Source organism: Spodoptera frugiperda, chromosome 27 (genome assembly GCF_023101765.2).
Source record: "Spodoptera frugiperda isolate SF20-4 chromosome 27, AGI-APGP_CSIRO_Sfru_2.0, whole genome shotgun sequence".
Lineage (NCBI taxonomy): Eukaryota > Metazoa > Arthropoda > Insecta > Lepidoptera > Noctuidae > Spodoptera > Spodoptera frugiperda.
Genome location: NC_064238.1, coordinates 7,904,837 through 7,920,607, shown reverse-complemented (window position 1 = coordinate 7,920,607; position 15,771 = coordinate 7,904,837). Strand labels below are relative to the sequence as shown.

Genomic DNA, 15,771 nt, shown 5'->3' with positions numbered 1-15,771 from the left:
TCGATAGCGATAAAAAAAGACCTTTCTAATGTCCATCCCTAATCATGTGGTACTGAGAGACGTCAACGTCATACAGGCAACTGTCACTAGCGCAAAAACTATAGTAGTAGTAAGTTTGTGTAAATTATTGTTCGATTTCGGTTTTAGTCATAAAAAACTAATAAAAAAATAAAATAAAAATAAAATAAAAATAAAATAAAAATGTATACAACATAATATTGAAAAAATAAAAAAACAAAAACTAATACGAGTAATGAGATTCGATCTTAAGGATCACGGAACGCGAATCTAGACAGCAACGCACTGGGCCACTCGTCCATGAAACTATAGTAGCGAAATTACGCTCCTAAATAAAATGGAATACGCGTATCAATGACATTTGCACGGTGCACCCCTCAGTACACGAGACCCACTTCACCTGCTTCACCCCCTCAAATACATAAAAGTTGTCTATTCACCGCGCCTTAAAAGTGCAATCATAAAAAATAATCATTTTTCCTTGCTTATCAACAAAAAAGAAAGAAAACGATAAACTTTTGTTGATAAAAGTGAAAAAAAAAACATAAAAATTTTGCAGTGTTATGCTGACTTGGGCGTCGTTTGTAGGTCATATAAGAGGGTACTTTGAAAGGGTATTTAAACGGATTATGAATCATTTCCAGCATAATGAAAAACAATTTCACAATGTTTTTAACTTACATTTCTGAACACACAAACAATATAATACAACGTGTAATTTTACATGAGCAAAGCTACAGACAACCCGAATGATTTTTGATTCATTTTACATAATATTTTTTATGAGAGAAAATAATTCATTAAAAATATATATTTTTAATATGACTTCAGTTTATTTAGGTCCTATTTGATATTCTGATCAAACTATTTCCAGGTTTTGCGCATTTAATATTACACTTTGTATAGTATTTTTTTTAACAGGTTTTTAATGTTTCTTTCTTGATCTCTCTCTTTCTCCAGACCCTTTCCCTTGTTAGTTTTTGGCATCAAGTTATGGGTTATAACACATAACCACATAACAATATAACACATAGTCCCCCATCATAAAAGCATATCATATTAATTAGATAGCATAGCTCCTTCCACTCTTTATATTCTTTCCAAAACGGCGCATACTGGTAATTGGCATCGAATCTTAACCAGATTAGGCTGAACGTCAGTTACATGCAACGCCTGTCATCGGCCGGCACAAATCAAATCGGTTATACCGGATATGCACGTCGCTTTATTGTAGATTTTATAATTACTGTACTGTTCACTGTTAACGTCCATACTATTATTTAAATGCTAGTTGAACGAGTGAATAGAAAAGTCAATGTAGGTATATATGTATAGCTATGTATAGATTGACACCATATTCGATGACAAGGATCTCAGGAGATCCTACTGTAGATCTATACCAGAACATTTTCTTCTGATGATCAACATCTAAACCACAAATACAACAAGTTGTACATCTTTAATAATTCATCTCTTTTTTGGAGATCAATAAATACATTGAATAAAGAAATGATACAAAAACGAAAAGTTCAAAACATAAATTTAATTAAACATTTAAGGAAATAAATAACAATAAATAACTAATGAAAAATAATCAAATATAATGAGAATACTAAAATAAATTATTATTAATCATTGTTTTTCGTTTACTAGTAATAACCAGTATTCATGAGTCAGTATTCATGAGTTTACTAAGAACTTCTTTCAGTTCTAGAGAGAATTGTGACACGGGAAGGGCGAGTTCTTGGTTAGACGAAGCTAACGTAGACTTATCCTTCATTATGAAGTCTGAAGGCACCACGAACGGAGTCTTCTTGTCTGCAGCTCCAATGTTCTTCAAGAACGGAGGCATTGGGAGTTGTGGGTGTTTCACTAGCCAATGCTGGAACGCTTTTGTTGACCTGTGAATAATAATATCCTATAGGAAATGTTGCTTGAGAGCTAAAGTTCCAATTGTAATGACTGAATTTTCAACTGCAAGTCTACATTAGTTTTCCGCTACTGGACTATAAGTCTCCTCTACATAAGAAGGATTTTTGTCACCTCTTCTGTCATCGTCGGAAAAAAAATAGGAGTAATGACAAACATATTTTCTCTACGCTATGTCAACATACGACACAATCAATAAGAATATTTATCTATACTAATAATACTAAAACCACTCACGTGAGATGCTGTATATCCCCCCACACGCAAGACATGGTCCTCAGATCCTCAGGGATAATGACTCCGCGCCACAACTTGGCAGTATTGTTCTGAGGCGGTAAGTGTTTCAGTTTATGTGGCAAGCTCTTCCCGAACGCCATCGTGTGTGCTGGACTGGTCTCTGCTTGGATGTCATCAGCAATTTGGCGTTTTAACGCTTTTAGACAAGATGCCTGTAAACACAAACGTACATACATACACATATCAATTCCAAGTGTGTTGTACGTATTAAATACAACACCCAACACCCAATTTTCGCCAGTTACAAGTCTCAACAAAGGTAATAGAGCGAGATCCCAGAGCTGTCAGACATATCTTATTTTTACAAGCATTTAACCAAAAACAGTAGTCTTGTATATACTTTTTAATGCCTGAATGTTTGTAAAGCTTGCCGAGTACACCTGCGCAGGTACCAGGTGAGAAAGGGTAAAAATTAGACTCACTTAACGTAAATTTTTATGTCGGCATTTTTATATATGTTTTGTAGAATATTACTTTGAAAATATTAAAAAAATCAGACATCTTCCACGGAGGTTTTATCAGTCGCTTTAAAGCTCTAAAAAATAGTGCGCCTTACAAAATAATAGCAATATATGTGAGGTTGGAGAGAAATATCTTTTCGGCAAAGCATAGCACATGTAATTCACGATGGTAATCACGTTCGTGCAAATTATCTGGTAAAACTATGATGATTTGTACTACTGTTTTGCATTACAGGAGCACCATATATTGCTATTACAATTTTGTAAGGCGCACTATTTTTAGAGCTTTAATCCGTCTGATAAAAGTTTTGGTCCATGAAAAGTGTCTGATTTTTTTAATATGATTTCAAAGTAATATTCTACAAAACATATATAAAAATCAGACATAAAAATTTACGTTAAGTGAACTAATTTCAGTTACCTTTCTCACCTGGTACCTGCGCAGGTGTCACTCGGCAAGCTTTACAAACATTCAGGCAAAAAAGTATATACAAGACTACTGTAAGCCGAAGGTTATATGCTTGTAAAAATAAGATATGTCTGACAGCTCTGGGATCTCGGACCATAAGTCTACCCTATTTCTTCACAGACAGGGTGCAATTTTTGGCACTACGACAAATCCCAAAATCGAGGAGTCCCAATATCACTTTAAGCAGGGACACTGGCCTTGATTTTGTTTTTTTAACAAACACTGTTAAAAACCGGTTGTAACTATTTTATAAAACACAAAACTGATTGGTAATATTAACTTTTCCACTATGTTAAAAGTACACAACCTTTTTTTTTAATGGGATAAAGTCCTTCACAGCCTCCTAAAACTACTACAACTCCTGTAAGCCAAGATCTACAGTAGATACGACCATCAAGACACTGGAACACTGAAGTCTGAGTCTAAGAGAAATGAATAACTGTCTTGGATCCCGTAACGAAATAAATCAGAAGATATTATTAGAAGAGAAGAAAAACACGATAGCTTCTACTTCCCTCGGTGAATTTAACGCAGGAGAGAGAAAACAAAGACCCCTTACCTTGGGTACGCCAGTGTTGGTAGCAATGGACGTCAGCACACACGGCATTATCTTGGGATCGAGGACCAGCCCTCGTGAGGCATGCTGGTCGAACCACACCTGGAAAATGAGAAACACTCTAAACAGTACCTTACATACATACACTGAAGGTGATTTATGGCATTAAGATTAAAATTTTTGGTGTGCAATATTTTTATGTATGTCTCAAAATTATTTATCTATTCTGAGTACGGATAGAAAGCACTACAAGGGTTTAGGATTGTGGTTTATTTAAATTGAAGAACTATTCGCCCATTGCAGATTTTTGATTAAATAGTGTAGAACCTATTGAAAATTGTATTCAACAGATTTTTTTATTTATTGACTTTTTTCCGCAACCCCTGATCTATTCAAAGTTCATAATTGCACACACTTCAACAACCTATAAGTGGTAATTAGAAATTATAAGTCCAGGTTTCCTCACGATGTTTTTCTTTAGAGTTTATCAGTGGATACCTATCACATTTTGTCATACTCGGAAAAAGTCACATTAGTACCTACTGTTGGTTTCGAACTCGCGCCCTCATGCATGAGGAGCGGGTGTATCAAACCTCTGGACCACCCCGACATAGCCGTCATCACATACTTTCTTGTATAAGTAATTCCTCACGTAATCGAAATATCTCTTAGTAAGTAAGGAATATACCTGGAATAATGCTTCTATATCCTCTGGTCTCTTGATTTCACTCTTGAATTCAACGTTACCCAAACTGACCCACCAATCAAAGAATTCGTTGGAAATCTGAAAGATATTTTTTTAAGCATTAATTACCTATTAAACTATTTTGACTACGCACGAGAGTACAAAACATAATATGGAGTGACTCTATGAATGACTCAGAAAAAAGAACGAAGATGTAAGCGTTCAGGTTAATGAACTATTATCTTCTAATAGATCGACAGCCATTTTGATTGTAGCTAAATGCATTAGCAAACTTTACGTTAGCACGAATTTAGCTTTTGTATAGTAATAGGTAATTTAATAAATAAAGTCAGTAAATGATCATCAATGAGGACGATGATATCGCAGACAAAAATCATAGTTTTTTGAAATCGAAAATTTAATTTCTCATTAAATAACTTAACTAGAATATACATATCTAAGAATCACCTTTTTCGCCAATATTTCCGCTCTCTTGCTAAATTCATCCGAGGCTGAAACCTCAAAAGTCTTTTGCTTATATTTGGACTTCCATTTAATCATGTCGGTTTCTGATTCTGTGCAGTAAAGCATATCAAAAAATGGATTCGGACCTCTTCGGCGTTGTTGGTACCTAAAAATAACGTGCGGTTTATAAGCAGATTTGGAGTAGGTTACTTACTTTATTTTCTCAGTGGTTCTTCGCTTTGTCATACTTCATGGTCACAGATTATCAATTTTACTATATTTCTCCATTTCTTGTACATTCCTTCCTAAGTGTAGCCTAGTTTACCAATTAGTACTAGGCTCTATCTTGATCAGTTCTTCTACCATTTGGTTACGAGAGAGACGTTTGGTTAGGGTAACAAAAATTTTTGCGAATTAAATATACTAAGAAAGGGTCTTAGTATAATAATTTATGGTTGTGTTCAGTAATGTCAGTTGAATTTTTCATTTTTGATATCGAATATATTAAATTACTATAAAAAAAATCATATTACATTGAGTCTATAGCTGTTCCTGGTCGTACGTTCAGGTCGTCGTTAGATTCTGCCGGTGAATCTGGTACAGTAAATGCTGATATTCTCTGGTCACTCGATACCTCACTGGCAGGCTTTGCCATTACCTTAGACATGAATCTGGAAAAAGATTTTGACAGCATTTTGGATAGTGATTTAGAAACGTGGATTGATTTGCTAGTTTGCGCCCCTGTCCTTCTGTCCTCGCTGTGATCAACGGTACTCTCGGTCCAGTCTGAACCTGCTAGGGCTTCATGTTCCTCTTCTTCCTCAACTGAAGGCTCGCCCTCACCTATAGTAGTCAAACCAGTTTTCCACGCCATCTGAAAGCAAACATCGGCAAACAGTATGCGGTATGGAACTTGGGTAATTGTATTTTGGACACCATTCACGAATTAGGAAAGATATTTTCATACAGGTTAGTATTATGGAATAAATACGTCCTTATTACTCACAAATCATTGGATTTATATCTGCAATCCTCCTGCACTGTGATTTGTTGCAATTAAATTGTAATGAGGCGGTGTTCTGATACGGGATCATAATTAAGAAAATTTTACATTTTTGTATTAAAAATTAATATTTTTACTTACTTTTTTAACATAGAAATCTTCGGATTTCGCTGGGGTTATAAATTGATCGGTGGGCGTGTATTGTGTAGCTTCTTCGGGTAGGTCAAAGACCTTGGCAATTCGTTGAAATATGACAGGGCCCACCAATTCACGTACCGTGTCACAATTTGTTTCCCAAAACTAGAAATAATTATGTAATCTGTAAAGTATCTATTTCGACTAGGGAAATTATACTCAAATATGTATAAACCAATTTTCTTCTATATAAAATAAAACTTATTATGAACTAGCGTTTTCTAATATTAAAACTACATCGCCTACACTAAGTCGGTAATTAGATGAGGCTACTACCTTATGAACATGCAAGCCATTTGAACAAATTTTCTCTGCATAAGAGTTTGTCAACGTGTATCAGAAACTACTCCACTCAAAATTATATTAAAGACATTAATAGGTAGGTAATGAGGTATTTTTACCCATAAATATTATAGCAATAAGCTCAGCCCCTAATACATAAACCTCATAATATAGGTAATTGTTCTATTGAGTGTTACATTGAGTACGTGTACTTTTGCTGTCTCTTATGGGTATTGGAAGCCTGGCAATTGTCCATGTAAACCTGGTTAGGTAATTCATGGAAGATGCAATTATTCTTATTAGGTACCTGTTCATCTTTGTAGGACATCTCCAATTCTTTGATAACATTTTGCCAATGGACCTTAACGCTGTCTAAAGTCTGCTCGTACCGGGACGGAGTAACCACTTTTAGGCGCCTCGGTTTGTCCCAATTTTTGACCAGTGGTCGTTTCCCACAAGGCATGATGATCTCTAATTTACCACGGTCCTACTCGAATAAAATTACTAAAAGGAAATTGAATGACATGGGATGCAAAAAAACATAACATATTCAAAGTAAATTATAAAAATCTTCTTTTATTTCAATGTCAACAAGATCATTATAGGAATAGGAACTTATTTCTTTGTTATGTAGATCTATATGTTAGTTCTTGTTTGAACTAATTTAACAGAAATTTTCACATTAATCTAATAAATTAATTAAATACAATAAAAAATAAATACAGTAAATCAAGCCATTTTAAATACTTATAAACTAAACATCAGGTCAACGCCATCTAGCGTATTTTTTTAACAACACGTAGTCTACACAGGAACGAGTGTGCGTGAAAATCGAGGGCGGGAAATGTGTGATAGCAAGGCGATTCCGTCACACTGAAAACACAAACAGTTTGATACGAACAACATAGATGGCGTTACATGTATAATAAATACTGCTTATAATAACTTTAAATAAACAATTTTAACATGTTTTAATAAATAAAGTGAATCCTGAATAAATAATATTAATAAGCAGGTACGAAACAGTTTTTTTAGTTTAATTCGTTTTTCCTAAGCGTTCAGCGTCTTCAATGGTATCAGGTACTTTTTGACCGCGGGTTTCTGGTTGCGTGAGGACTAGAATAGCAGATAGGAATGCTGTACCAGCAAACATAACAGAAGGAATACCGGACCAATAAACCATTAAGGCGGGAGTTAAAGGTGCAATAATAGATCCAATGCGACCCAACATGGAAGAAAAACCTAAGAACGAGTGTCTGTACCTTGTGGGATACAGTTCAGCTGTGTAAAGGTACAAAGACGTCATAACTAGGCCTATACAGTACTTTCCTACCAAATATAAGATCAAAGACAAAGTGTACATACTTTTAGGAACAAAAGCAAAAGCCAAACAGCAAATTGCACAGATCATGAAACCACAGAATAATGTTGGTCGTCTGCCTATTCTATCTAATACTAAGACGGCTGTCCAGTAGCCGGGGATCTCAATCGCAGCAGTTGCAATATAATTTAAATACATGTTCCCCGTTAGATTAACAGAGTTGATCGACAGTCCGTAGTAAATGAACACCGTGGTCATCCACATGATGGGCGTCGTACAACATCTCCGTAGTATTATGGGGGACTTCATTACTCTATAGAACAGATTCTCCTGGTTCACCTCTTTATTTTCATCAATCTGGTTTTGAATAGCAGTCAGTAGAAAGTTCATGTTTTTGTCAGAAATCTGCTTTTTATTCAACCGAGCTGCATATTCTAAAGTGGCCTTTCCTTCTTCTTGCTTATTCTTGCTGAGCAACCAACGGAAACTTTCTGATAGTATCCAGTAGTACGATATTATGAGAAATACTGGGATATATAGGACTAGTGTGAGGGTTTTCCATGCAGGAATAGCGAAAGCTAATAAGCCTAAAACAACTTGGCCGAGGGCAAACATGCTAGATATAGTGGCACTCGTTCTCACGCGATACCCGGGGCCCACTATCTCAGCGGCCAGAATGTAGGCGGCACTGAACGCGCCTCCACCGATCGCAGTTTGCATGAACTGCAGTGCTGTGTACATGGCGAAATTCACAGAAAACGCGCGAATTACTCCCACCAAGGCAATATTGAACGAAAAGAAAACTATAGACATCCGGCGTCCAAGACGGTCTGAGATGAAGCCAGCCAGCACGAGCGACACCATTCCTCCAGCACTGTTCAGTGTGCCTGGCAACGCTCGCAGCCATTCTTGACACTCAATGTTGAAATCATACACGATAGTGTTCGTTCTCTCGTAGACGTACGCGTCACATGGTACGATTATATCTCTGTCGAATAAGGTGGCTGGACAAAGTTCATCCGGAGATATCACAACGCTGCTGACGTTTGCGAAACGACGACAGTTATCAAAGCCGGATTCTGTTGCGGGTACTGCGTATAATATCCACTGCGGTGAGTATTCTGGGTTGGGGTCGTCACATTCTGGCACTGCACACCGGGTGGGTAAGCTGCCCGCGGTGAATATGTAATCCCCCGCCATGAACGCACAGACGAGTGCTGGGAAAGCCAGTAGAGCTATGGTCAGTAGCTGGTACTTCCCGAACGGTCCCACTTCACGATACAACACCGAATCGAACTCCGAGTACGGCTCACGTTCACTGGCTTCCTTCTCCATATTGACAGATTACTGGTGCATATAAAAAAATTCGTCAATATGGTAATCTTAGACACCTTACTGTTTTATATAAGGTGTGATATGATCGTTATCATAGGAGCAAATAAACGTTATCTCCTATCTAGCAATGAGTATGGTTAGAAGACAGAATTAATATCGCACACGGCACAATGTAATTTATTCATTTATCTCGTTGTAATTACTTTGTATTATCGCATGTACCTATTCGCGTGGTTTCAGGAGCTGTTCTTGCGAGACTGCCAATGCATAAACACTGGCATCTTGCCCACGATTTGAACTCACAGGAATTTCTTTTATAGGTGACGTCTGTGTATAGTAGACCGAGTAGTTTTATAGTTGTAGAGATTTCACTAGTAAAGTGAATGACCTTGTACTTTCATACATAGGTAAATTTATATATTTGCATACTAACGTCCTTAAGATTATACTGTAGTTACTCATACGTTATCAATACAGATAAAATGTACTGTGCGGCTCATAATAGTTTTGTTTATTTATTTTATTTTCTGATGTTTTACAGTTTCAGCATACACTAATATTTATCTTTGTGGCAACTGCGTTTAAAATGTGTTTGCAGACATGTCTATACAGACGCTGGCAAATAAACCGACTTAAGTCTGTAAAAGTTCTTTAATGGACTTTCAACCTTAAAGTTTGGTAATTAAGTCTAAAATCGATTATATAAAATTTTACCAACTGGAAAAGTTTGATGTGTTGTTATCTGTACATAATTCTTCAAGTAAATGTTCTTTGGCATAATTAAATATATTGAAAAGTGCAAATACATTAAGGATAGTCATAAATTTATTTTTAGCAACAGGACAAAACTAATATTCATAACAAGTTTCTAATAAATTTGCTATCACCAGTAGCGATAGTTTCAGCTAGTTGACCTAATATAATTAATACCGATCGATAGATATCATGAGCAATACGTAAGTGTTGTAAAACATAGTGATGTGATAAGAATCGATATAATCCGTCGTATCGATTTTAATCTTTCTATTCCGATTCACCGGAATCTGAAATTCGTGTTCGGATATTTTCTATGGATTCTGGTGGCCCATGTGGAGATCCAATAGGTGGTGTGATCTGGTACTCGGATTCGAAAGTGAGCCTTGCGTCTAGGACCGCAGGGTCGAAAAGACCAAGGCTTGTTAAGTATGGTGGTCGACGATGTTCTGGGTGGTGGATCATCCAGCGACAATACTCCTTTACACTCCTGAAATAAGGTTGAAAAATAAGTAATGATCTTAATGTTGCTTACAAATAAATATTTTAAGACGTAGCCGCTTATTTCTCCACCTTCATATGAGTACCCGTTAAACTTAAGTGATAGATAGTTCATACAAATTACGTTCTTAATTCAAATTTATATAGCGGCTATCCAGACATTGTGAAACAGGCTCTTAGTTTAAAGTTAGTTGGCTACCTCCTAAAACTTGGAACTTTTACCCCCAACCCCTAAAGTTTGTTCGAGACTTCCGCAACTTTTGACGCTAGAGGTCTGAATGCGGCCGCGGAGGAAAAATCTGAAATAGGGAAACTTAATTCCCTATTTCCTGCTTGAGAAAATTATACACAAGTACATAAGAATATAATCGTCTAAGATCCAAGTATCACCCTGAACTATCGCATATTGTAAATAGTAAGCCAACGAAAAATAAAGGCAAAGATAGAGAATGGGCTATAAAAAAAGGCATCTCAGATGCACAAGAAATATACCCCAAAAAAAGAAAGAAAAAATGAGCGACAAAAAAATACTTGTATTTGTCGCTCATTTTATCTTTCTATCATAAGCAACCTACAAAAAGAAATGAAATCCCACAAAAACATTTCATGTTAAATGTTGCCAAGACGAGACCATATAGCTCGCACTGTCAAAAAGTAATCAGATCCCGTGTAGAGCCAAGTTTCTAATACATATTAAACCTTGGACGTAACTGGCGAGTTGGCCGCACGGAAAGAGTTTAGAAGATTGAATAGATTTTTAAGCTCAAGCCCATATGACGAATAGCAAAAAGTCCGTGCGGCCGACTCGCCAGTTACGTCCAAGGTTTAATATGTATTAGAAACTTGGCTCTACACGGGATCTGATTACTTTTTGACAGTGCGAGCTATATGGTCTCGTCTTGGCAACATTTAACATGAAATGTTTTTGTGGGATTCATTTATCTAGCTTAGCTTATTTATCTGGTATATAGCGGCTATCCAGACATTGTGAAACAGGCTCTTAGTTCAAAATTAGTAAGCTACCTAATTGTTATCACTGGTCGGTTTAAGAGGAAAAAATATATCTTTTTATCAAGTGAGAAACAGCTGTGAAACTCGTCTCCGTTGAAGACCATGAACACAAAAATCTGTGATAGGAGATTACAACATCTTTGTTCGACGCACTACTTGATAAATATGATAACAATTTATTACCTAAAGACTTATGTCGGTAGTCGAGTGGTAGCAAGATTCTATCGAGTACAACAGAACTATGTATTATTGTGATTTTCTCATTCCAACAGAGTCTAGAATTGGGTCTGATATTAATACTTTGACTGCTAAAAAATCTGTTGAAGGCAAATAGCGCCGCCGGTCATTTTGGCCCCCATGGTTAATGTGTTAAAGAACAAGCTGTTAAGGTATCGAAACCCTCGACACGTTGCTTATCAGCCGGTTGGTAGCCCAACCATACAGTTAAACTGGTTTGTACACAGGGCAACACATTGAGCAATACAAAGCCAGTTTATCATGGTCTCGCTTTGTATAATCTTTCCCCACATTCGACGGTCAGTTTATACTAGTTATGCATAGCTTGTGTTGCCACGTGTACTATCACAATAAAGTGTTCCTATGATGTTATGTTCACCACAGATGGGGCCCAGTAGGGCTGATGCCTGATCCGGATTACCTAGCGGCTTTACCGGGGTTCTGGCTTGAAGAGCAAAAGTAGGAACGGGGTGGTTTTTAGTCAGTAAGAGTCTGACACTCCCTCTCGCCTCGCCCAAGGCGGGAGAAGTTAATGGATGATATTCCCCCTCAAAAAATCATGTTATCACATTACCTAAGGCCAGTAATTCCTTCCCAAACAGTTTTAAGAGTGACGAGTTCTTTAGGCACATGTCGAGCTGATCTCCATAGTTTCTTGGTGTTATTCCGTGGTGGATGATACTGAGAGGGCATTGGGAGGCTCTGGTTAAATGCTGTGAGGTTTGGATTACGATGTTCTGCTTTGATGTCCTTGGTGATCTCACGGTTCAATGCCGCGTAGCGGGATAACTGTTAAGTTATATGAAAATATGAGTAGTTATTATTATTAAAAAAGTAGTTTAATGTTTGTAAAATAACTTGAGATAACTTATTCGGTCATTTGTAATCCTGTAGTATTCCATGTCCTTCAAATTTTAAACGTTGGATTTTTTTAAATAAAGTAGTAAAATCTGGTCTCAAATAATTCTTTAACAACTAGACATTTGCATACACGTCCAGCAAATAATCAGTCACTATCTAGTTAAATAAGTGACTACGACTGCCGCAGATTGATCTCAGATTCGAATCTCAGGTCAATCAAAGCATTATTTGGTTTTGTCAGATTTTTCAAAATATGTGCAAATGATTACCGTAGGATTGCCCGTAACGTTGGCGATTTTATCTTCGACACATGGCAGTTCCTTGGGCACCACGCTCAGGCTCTGCGCTACGTGAGTATCAAATTCTATCTGGAAGAACAAATGTTTTATGTTGTAAAGTTATTTAAAAAATATAACATACATACAGTTATGAGTTACTGATGTTATTGATTGGACGCTACCAGTGAGTATTTAAAGCAGGAGTAGGCACAGGCTAGTTTTTAGTCAGTAAAAGTTTGACACTCGCTCTCATCTCACCCGGGCAGGAGAAATCATTGGATGATTTTCCCCGCTCAAAATAGAAGTGTGCTGTGACAATACTTATAATCTTTAATGTCATCACACACATACACATTTCTTTAATTGTCTTTTTTCCTCCATTATTTAGTTAATATTGAATATAAAGTTTTAACTAGTTGTTAATTAAGTAACAATCACTTACTTGAAAGAGTTCCTTGATAGCCTTAGGTGTGAACAGCTTCGATTGCTGATCACCTCCCAGTTGTTTCATGTATTCACAAAATTCATTTGCAATCTAAATAGAAAGAGTTTATTTTAACCATTTTTAATGTATCTTTAAAGAAATAAGAAAATAAATACACATCATATAAAAAGCTCCATACAAAAACTGAAAAGTATTCGATAAACTGAAAATGTTCAAATAGCATTTCGCCCAAACCGGGAATTGAATTTGAAACCCTTTTCCTGACCAGTCGCACTTGAGACCATTCGACTAAAGAGGCAGTCTTTTTACAAGCTTTTATTTTAAAGTTCCATAAAGTAAGTAACAAGCTAATGGAAGTACGAAGTTTGAATAAGATTAGCATTAGTCGGTGATGCTTTCGTCCAATTGCAAACTTTACAATAAAACTAACTGCATTTATATAAGGCTTGTAAGACAAATTATGGTTCATGAGCAGCACGCGCATCGTGTGACTATTGGCTCCCGACGTAGCCTGAAACTAGTTGTTATGCTCGTCGAATAATGTGAGTAGGTAAGCATTACAACTTTACACTAAGGCTAAATGTACTTCAAATAGAGTTACTCTCTAGACAATATGGCCTTTAAGACATAAAACTTTTTTTATCGTCACGCTGTTAATCCCCGATGGGGGGTACGCAGATGTGCACATTACGACAATAATTATATTTCACAAGCCAAGTAGCCGTATACTTCACCCGACCTGGGAATCGAACCCAAGACCCCTTGCCCTGCAGACGCACTTGCAATGACACGGCCAACGAGGCAGTCACAAAGCTCTTTAAATAAATAAATCCAACTTACTCTGTCAGTAAGATCATCAGCTTTCTTGACTAGACTCTTCTCGTCCTCCTTCTCAGGCTGCAGGTAGCGAGTCGGCCAAGTTATCTGTTCCCTAACCGGCTTGTTCAACATCTCCAAGTAAATGTTCGGCTGCTCTTCTTCATCACTGGAACCATAAATAGGTGTTTACATTACTTAAGATACATGTTTTAATTCTCGAACTGGTACGCTAAAGTGTGCATGTAAAATGTGCCTTACAAGCTTCGCTAGTTATGACAAGAGTTTTATGTATGAAAATATTGCCATACTTATTCCTGATACCGTGTCTGATACATTTATGGAAATAAAAAAACAATCGAGTATTACTTCAAGTTTACTGACCCAGTAATCGAACCTGAAACCCTTTGCCTCCGATTGCACTAGTCGAACAAGTATTACTGGAAGGATTTAAAGATTTATCCTTTAACTCAATGAAAATAGAAAAGTTTTTGCGGTAACATGTATTAACGGTGCACATACCTGGGGCAGAACTCCACGTCGGTGTCGGAATCCAACTCCCTGTTCACATACAGGCATTTCCTAGTAGATATTTGTGGTTCTTTCACTGTACGCCGTGGTAGATTTACTGGAACACACAAATTATTTATAACTACACAAAAACCATTTTTTTATTCATAGAACATATATTATGAAAGATCGAAAAATGGCTGTTAATAATATCATTTATATTAGTATTATTATTCAAACAAAAAATATTATTGTCCTGTAGTAGGACGACAATAGAGTAGGACCGTTTGCCAACTGGCATACGGACCTACAAAAACTAAAGAAACACGAAATTTGTGAATAAGTTTAATTAAATAATAGAAATAACAGCAGTAGTAGTGTAAAGAAACATGATTGTAAAAATTAATATCCGAATAAAAGGCTTTATTATTTATTTTATATAGTAGGACGACAATGGCTGAAAAAAAAAAACATAACAGAGTAACTGGTCGGTTGACTACCCTGCAACACGTTAGGATCGAATTCTGCAAGGAACAAATTATTTGTGTGATTTTATTTCGAATCTGGATGAGATTTTCGTCAAATTATGTTAAGTCTGTAATAACACAGGAGAAAAACCTGGTGCAGGGCAAAGTTTAAAAACAAGTATTGTGAAAACCAACAAGTAAATAAACAGGTACCTTTAAACCCTTCAGCCTTTGGTTCCTCGACTTGAGTCCTCGGAATATTTAGTGACGCACAAACTTTCTCATACAAATCCTTTGGCAGCACTTCTGCTAACATTCTGCTTTCGTTTTCCTAGAAACAGAAAAGAGGACAATTTTACTTTTAAATTCGTCTACATTTAATAGTAACTAGATATACAAATTAATTTACATTAGCATGAGTCTAAGACGTTTTCCACGAATAAAAACACATAAAACTTCTAATAAAAAAAAATATTACAAAAAAAGAACACGTTACGTGCAGTCGTCTAGGAGTTACATACATTTATACTTACATATAATTTTATAACTCACATCTAATTAAATAGAAAAAAAAATACATTAAAAATGAAACTTACGACCGACTGATGGTACGTATCCATTTTATGGAACACCTCATTCCAGTACTTTCTATTATTTCTCACATATTCGGATTGAGATAGAATTTCATCTACTTTCATAAGTTTCCGCGGTTTCCTTCTCTCAGTACGGGCACTGTCCATTGTGAATAATTTAATTTATTATGGTTCGTTTGTCAATGCGACCACATAGATTTAATAAAAAGCTGACGCGTTGTGCGCGCGGCGTCAAGTGATTTCAATGTTCAACGTTACCGGCAAATAAATGCAGAGTATTTTG

General features: G+C 36.4%; 3 protein-coding genes across 4 annotated transcripts; all 3 read right to left on the bottom strand.

Annotated features, from left to right (window-relative positions):
• Window positions 1-1,541: 1,541 nt before the first annotated feature.
• LOC118263684 (uncharacterized) lies at window positions 1,542-6,832 on the bottom strand. 2 transcript variants are annotated; one of them, XM_035575802.2, is made up of 8 exons: window positions 6,668-6,832; window positions 6,025-6,183; window positions 5,414-5,754; window positions 4,884-5,046; window positions 4,419-4,514; window positions 3,734-3,832; window positions 2,185-2,396; window positions 1,542-1,919 (listed from the first exon to the last, which is right to left on the bottom strand). In XM_035575802.2, exons 1-8 carry the CDS (start codon window positions 6,821-6,823, stop codon window positions 1,685-1,687), a joined length of 1,461 nt encoding a protein of 486 aa, XP_035431695.1. In that variant the 5' UTR covers window positions 6,824-6,832; the 3' UTR covers window positions 1,542-1,684. The 2 variants fall into 2 exon arrangements, with proteins under 2 accessions (XP_035431695.1, XP_035431696.1); XM_035575803.2 differs by having other exon boundaries at window positions 5,414-5,751.
• A 77-nt stretch (window positions 6,833-6,909) lies between these two features.
• On the bottom strand, window positions 6,910-9,273 carry LOC118263683 (organic cation transporter protein-like). The gene has a single exon (XM_035575801.2). The coding sequence runs from the start codon at window positions 9,014-9,016 to the stop codon at window positions 7,397-7,399; it is 1,620 nt and encodes a 539-aa protein (XP_035431694.2). The 5' UTR covers window positions 9,017-9,273; the 3' UTR covers window positions 6,910-7,396.
• A 546-nt stretch (window positions 9,274-9,819) lies between these two features.
• LOC118263598 (uncharacterized) lies at window positions 9,820-15,771 on the bottom strand. Its single transcript, XM_050705269.1, has 8 exons — window positions 15,492-15,771; window positions 15,109-15,226; window positions 14,441-14,546; window positions 13,943-14,087; window positions 13,100-13,192; window positions 12,649-12,747; window positions 12,093-12,307; window positions 9,820-10,259 (listed from the first exon to the last, which is right to left on the bottom strand). Exons 1-8 carry the CDS (start codon window positions 15,633-15,635, stop codon window positions 10,040-10,042), a joined length of 1,140 nt encoding a protein of 379 aa, XP_050561226.1. The 5' UTR covers window positions 15,636-15,771; the 3' UTR covers window positions 9,820-10,039.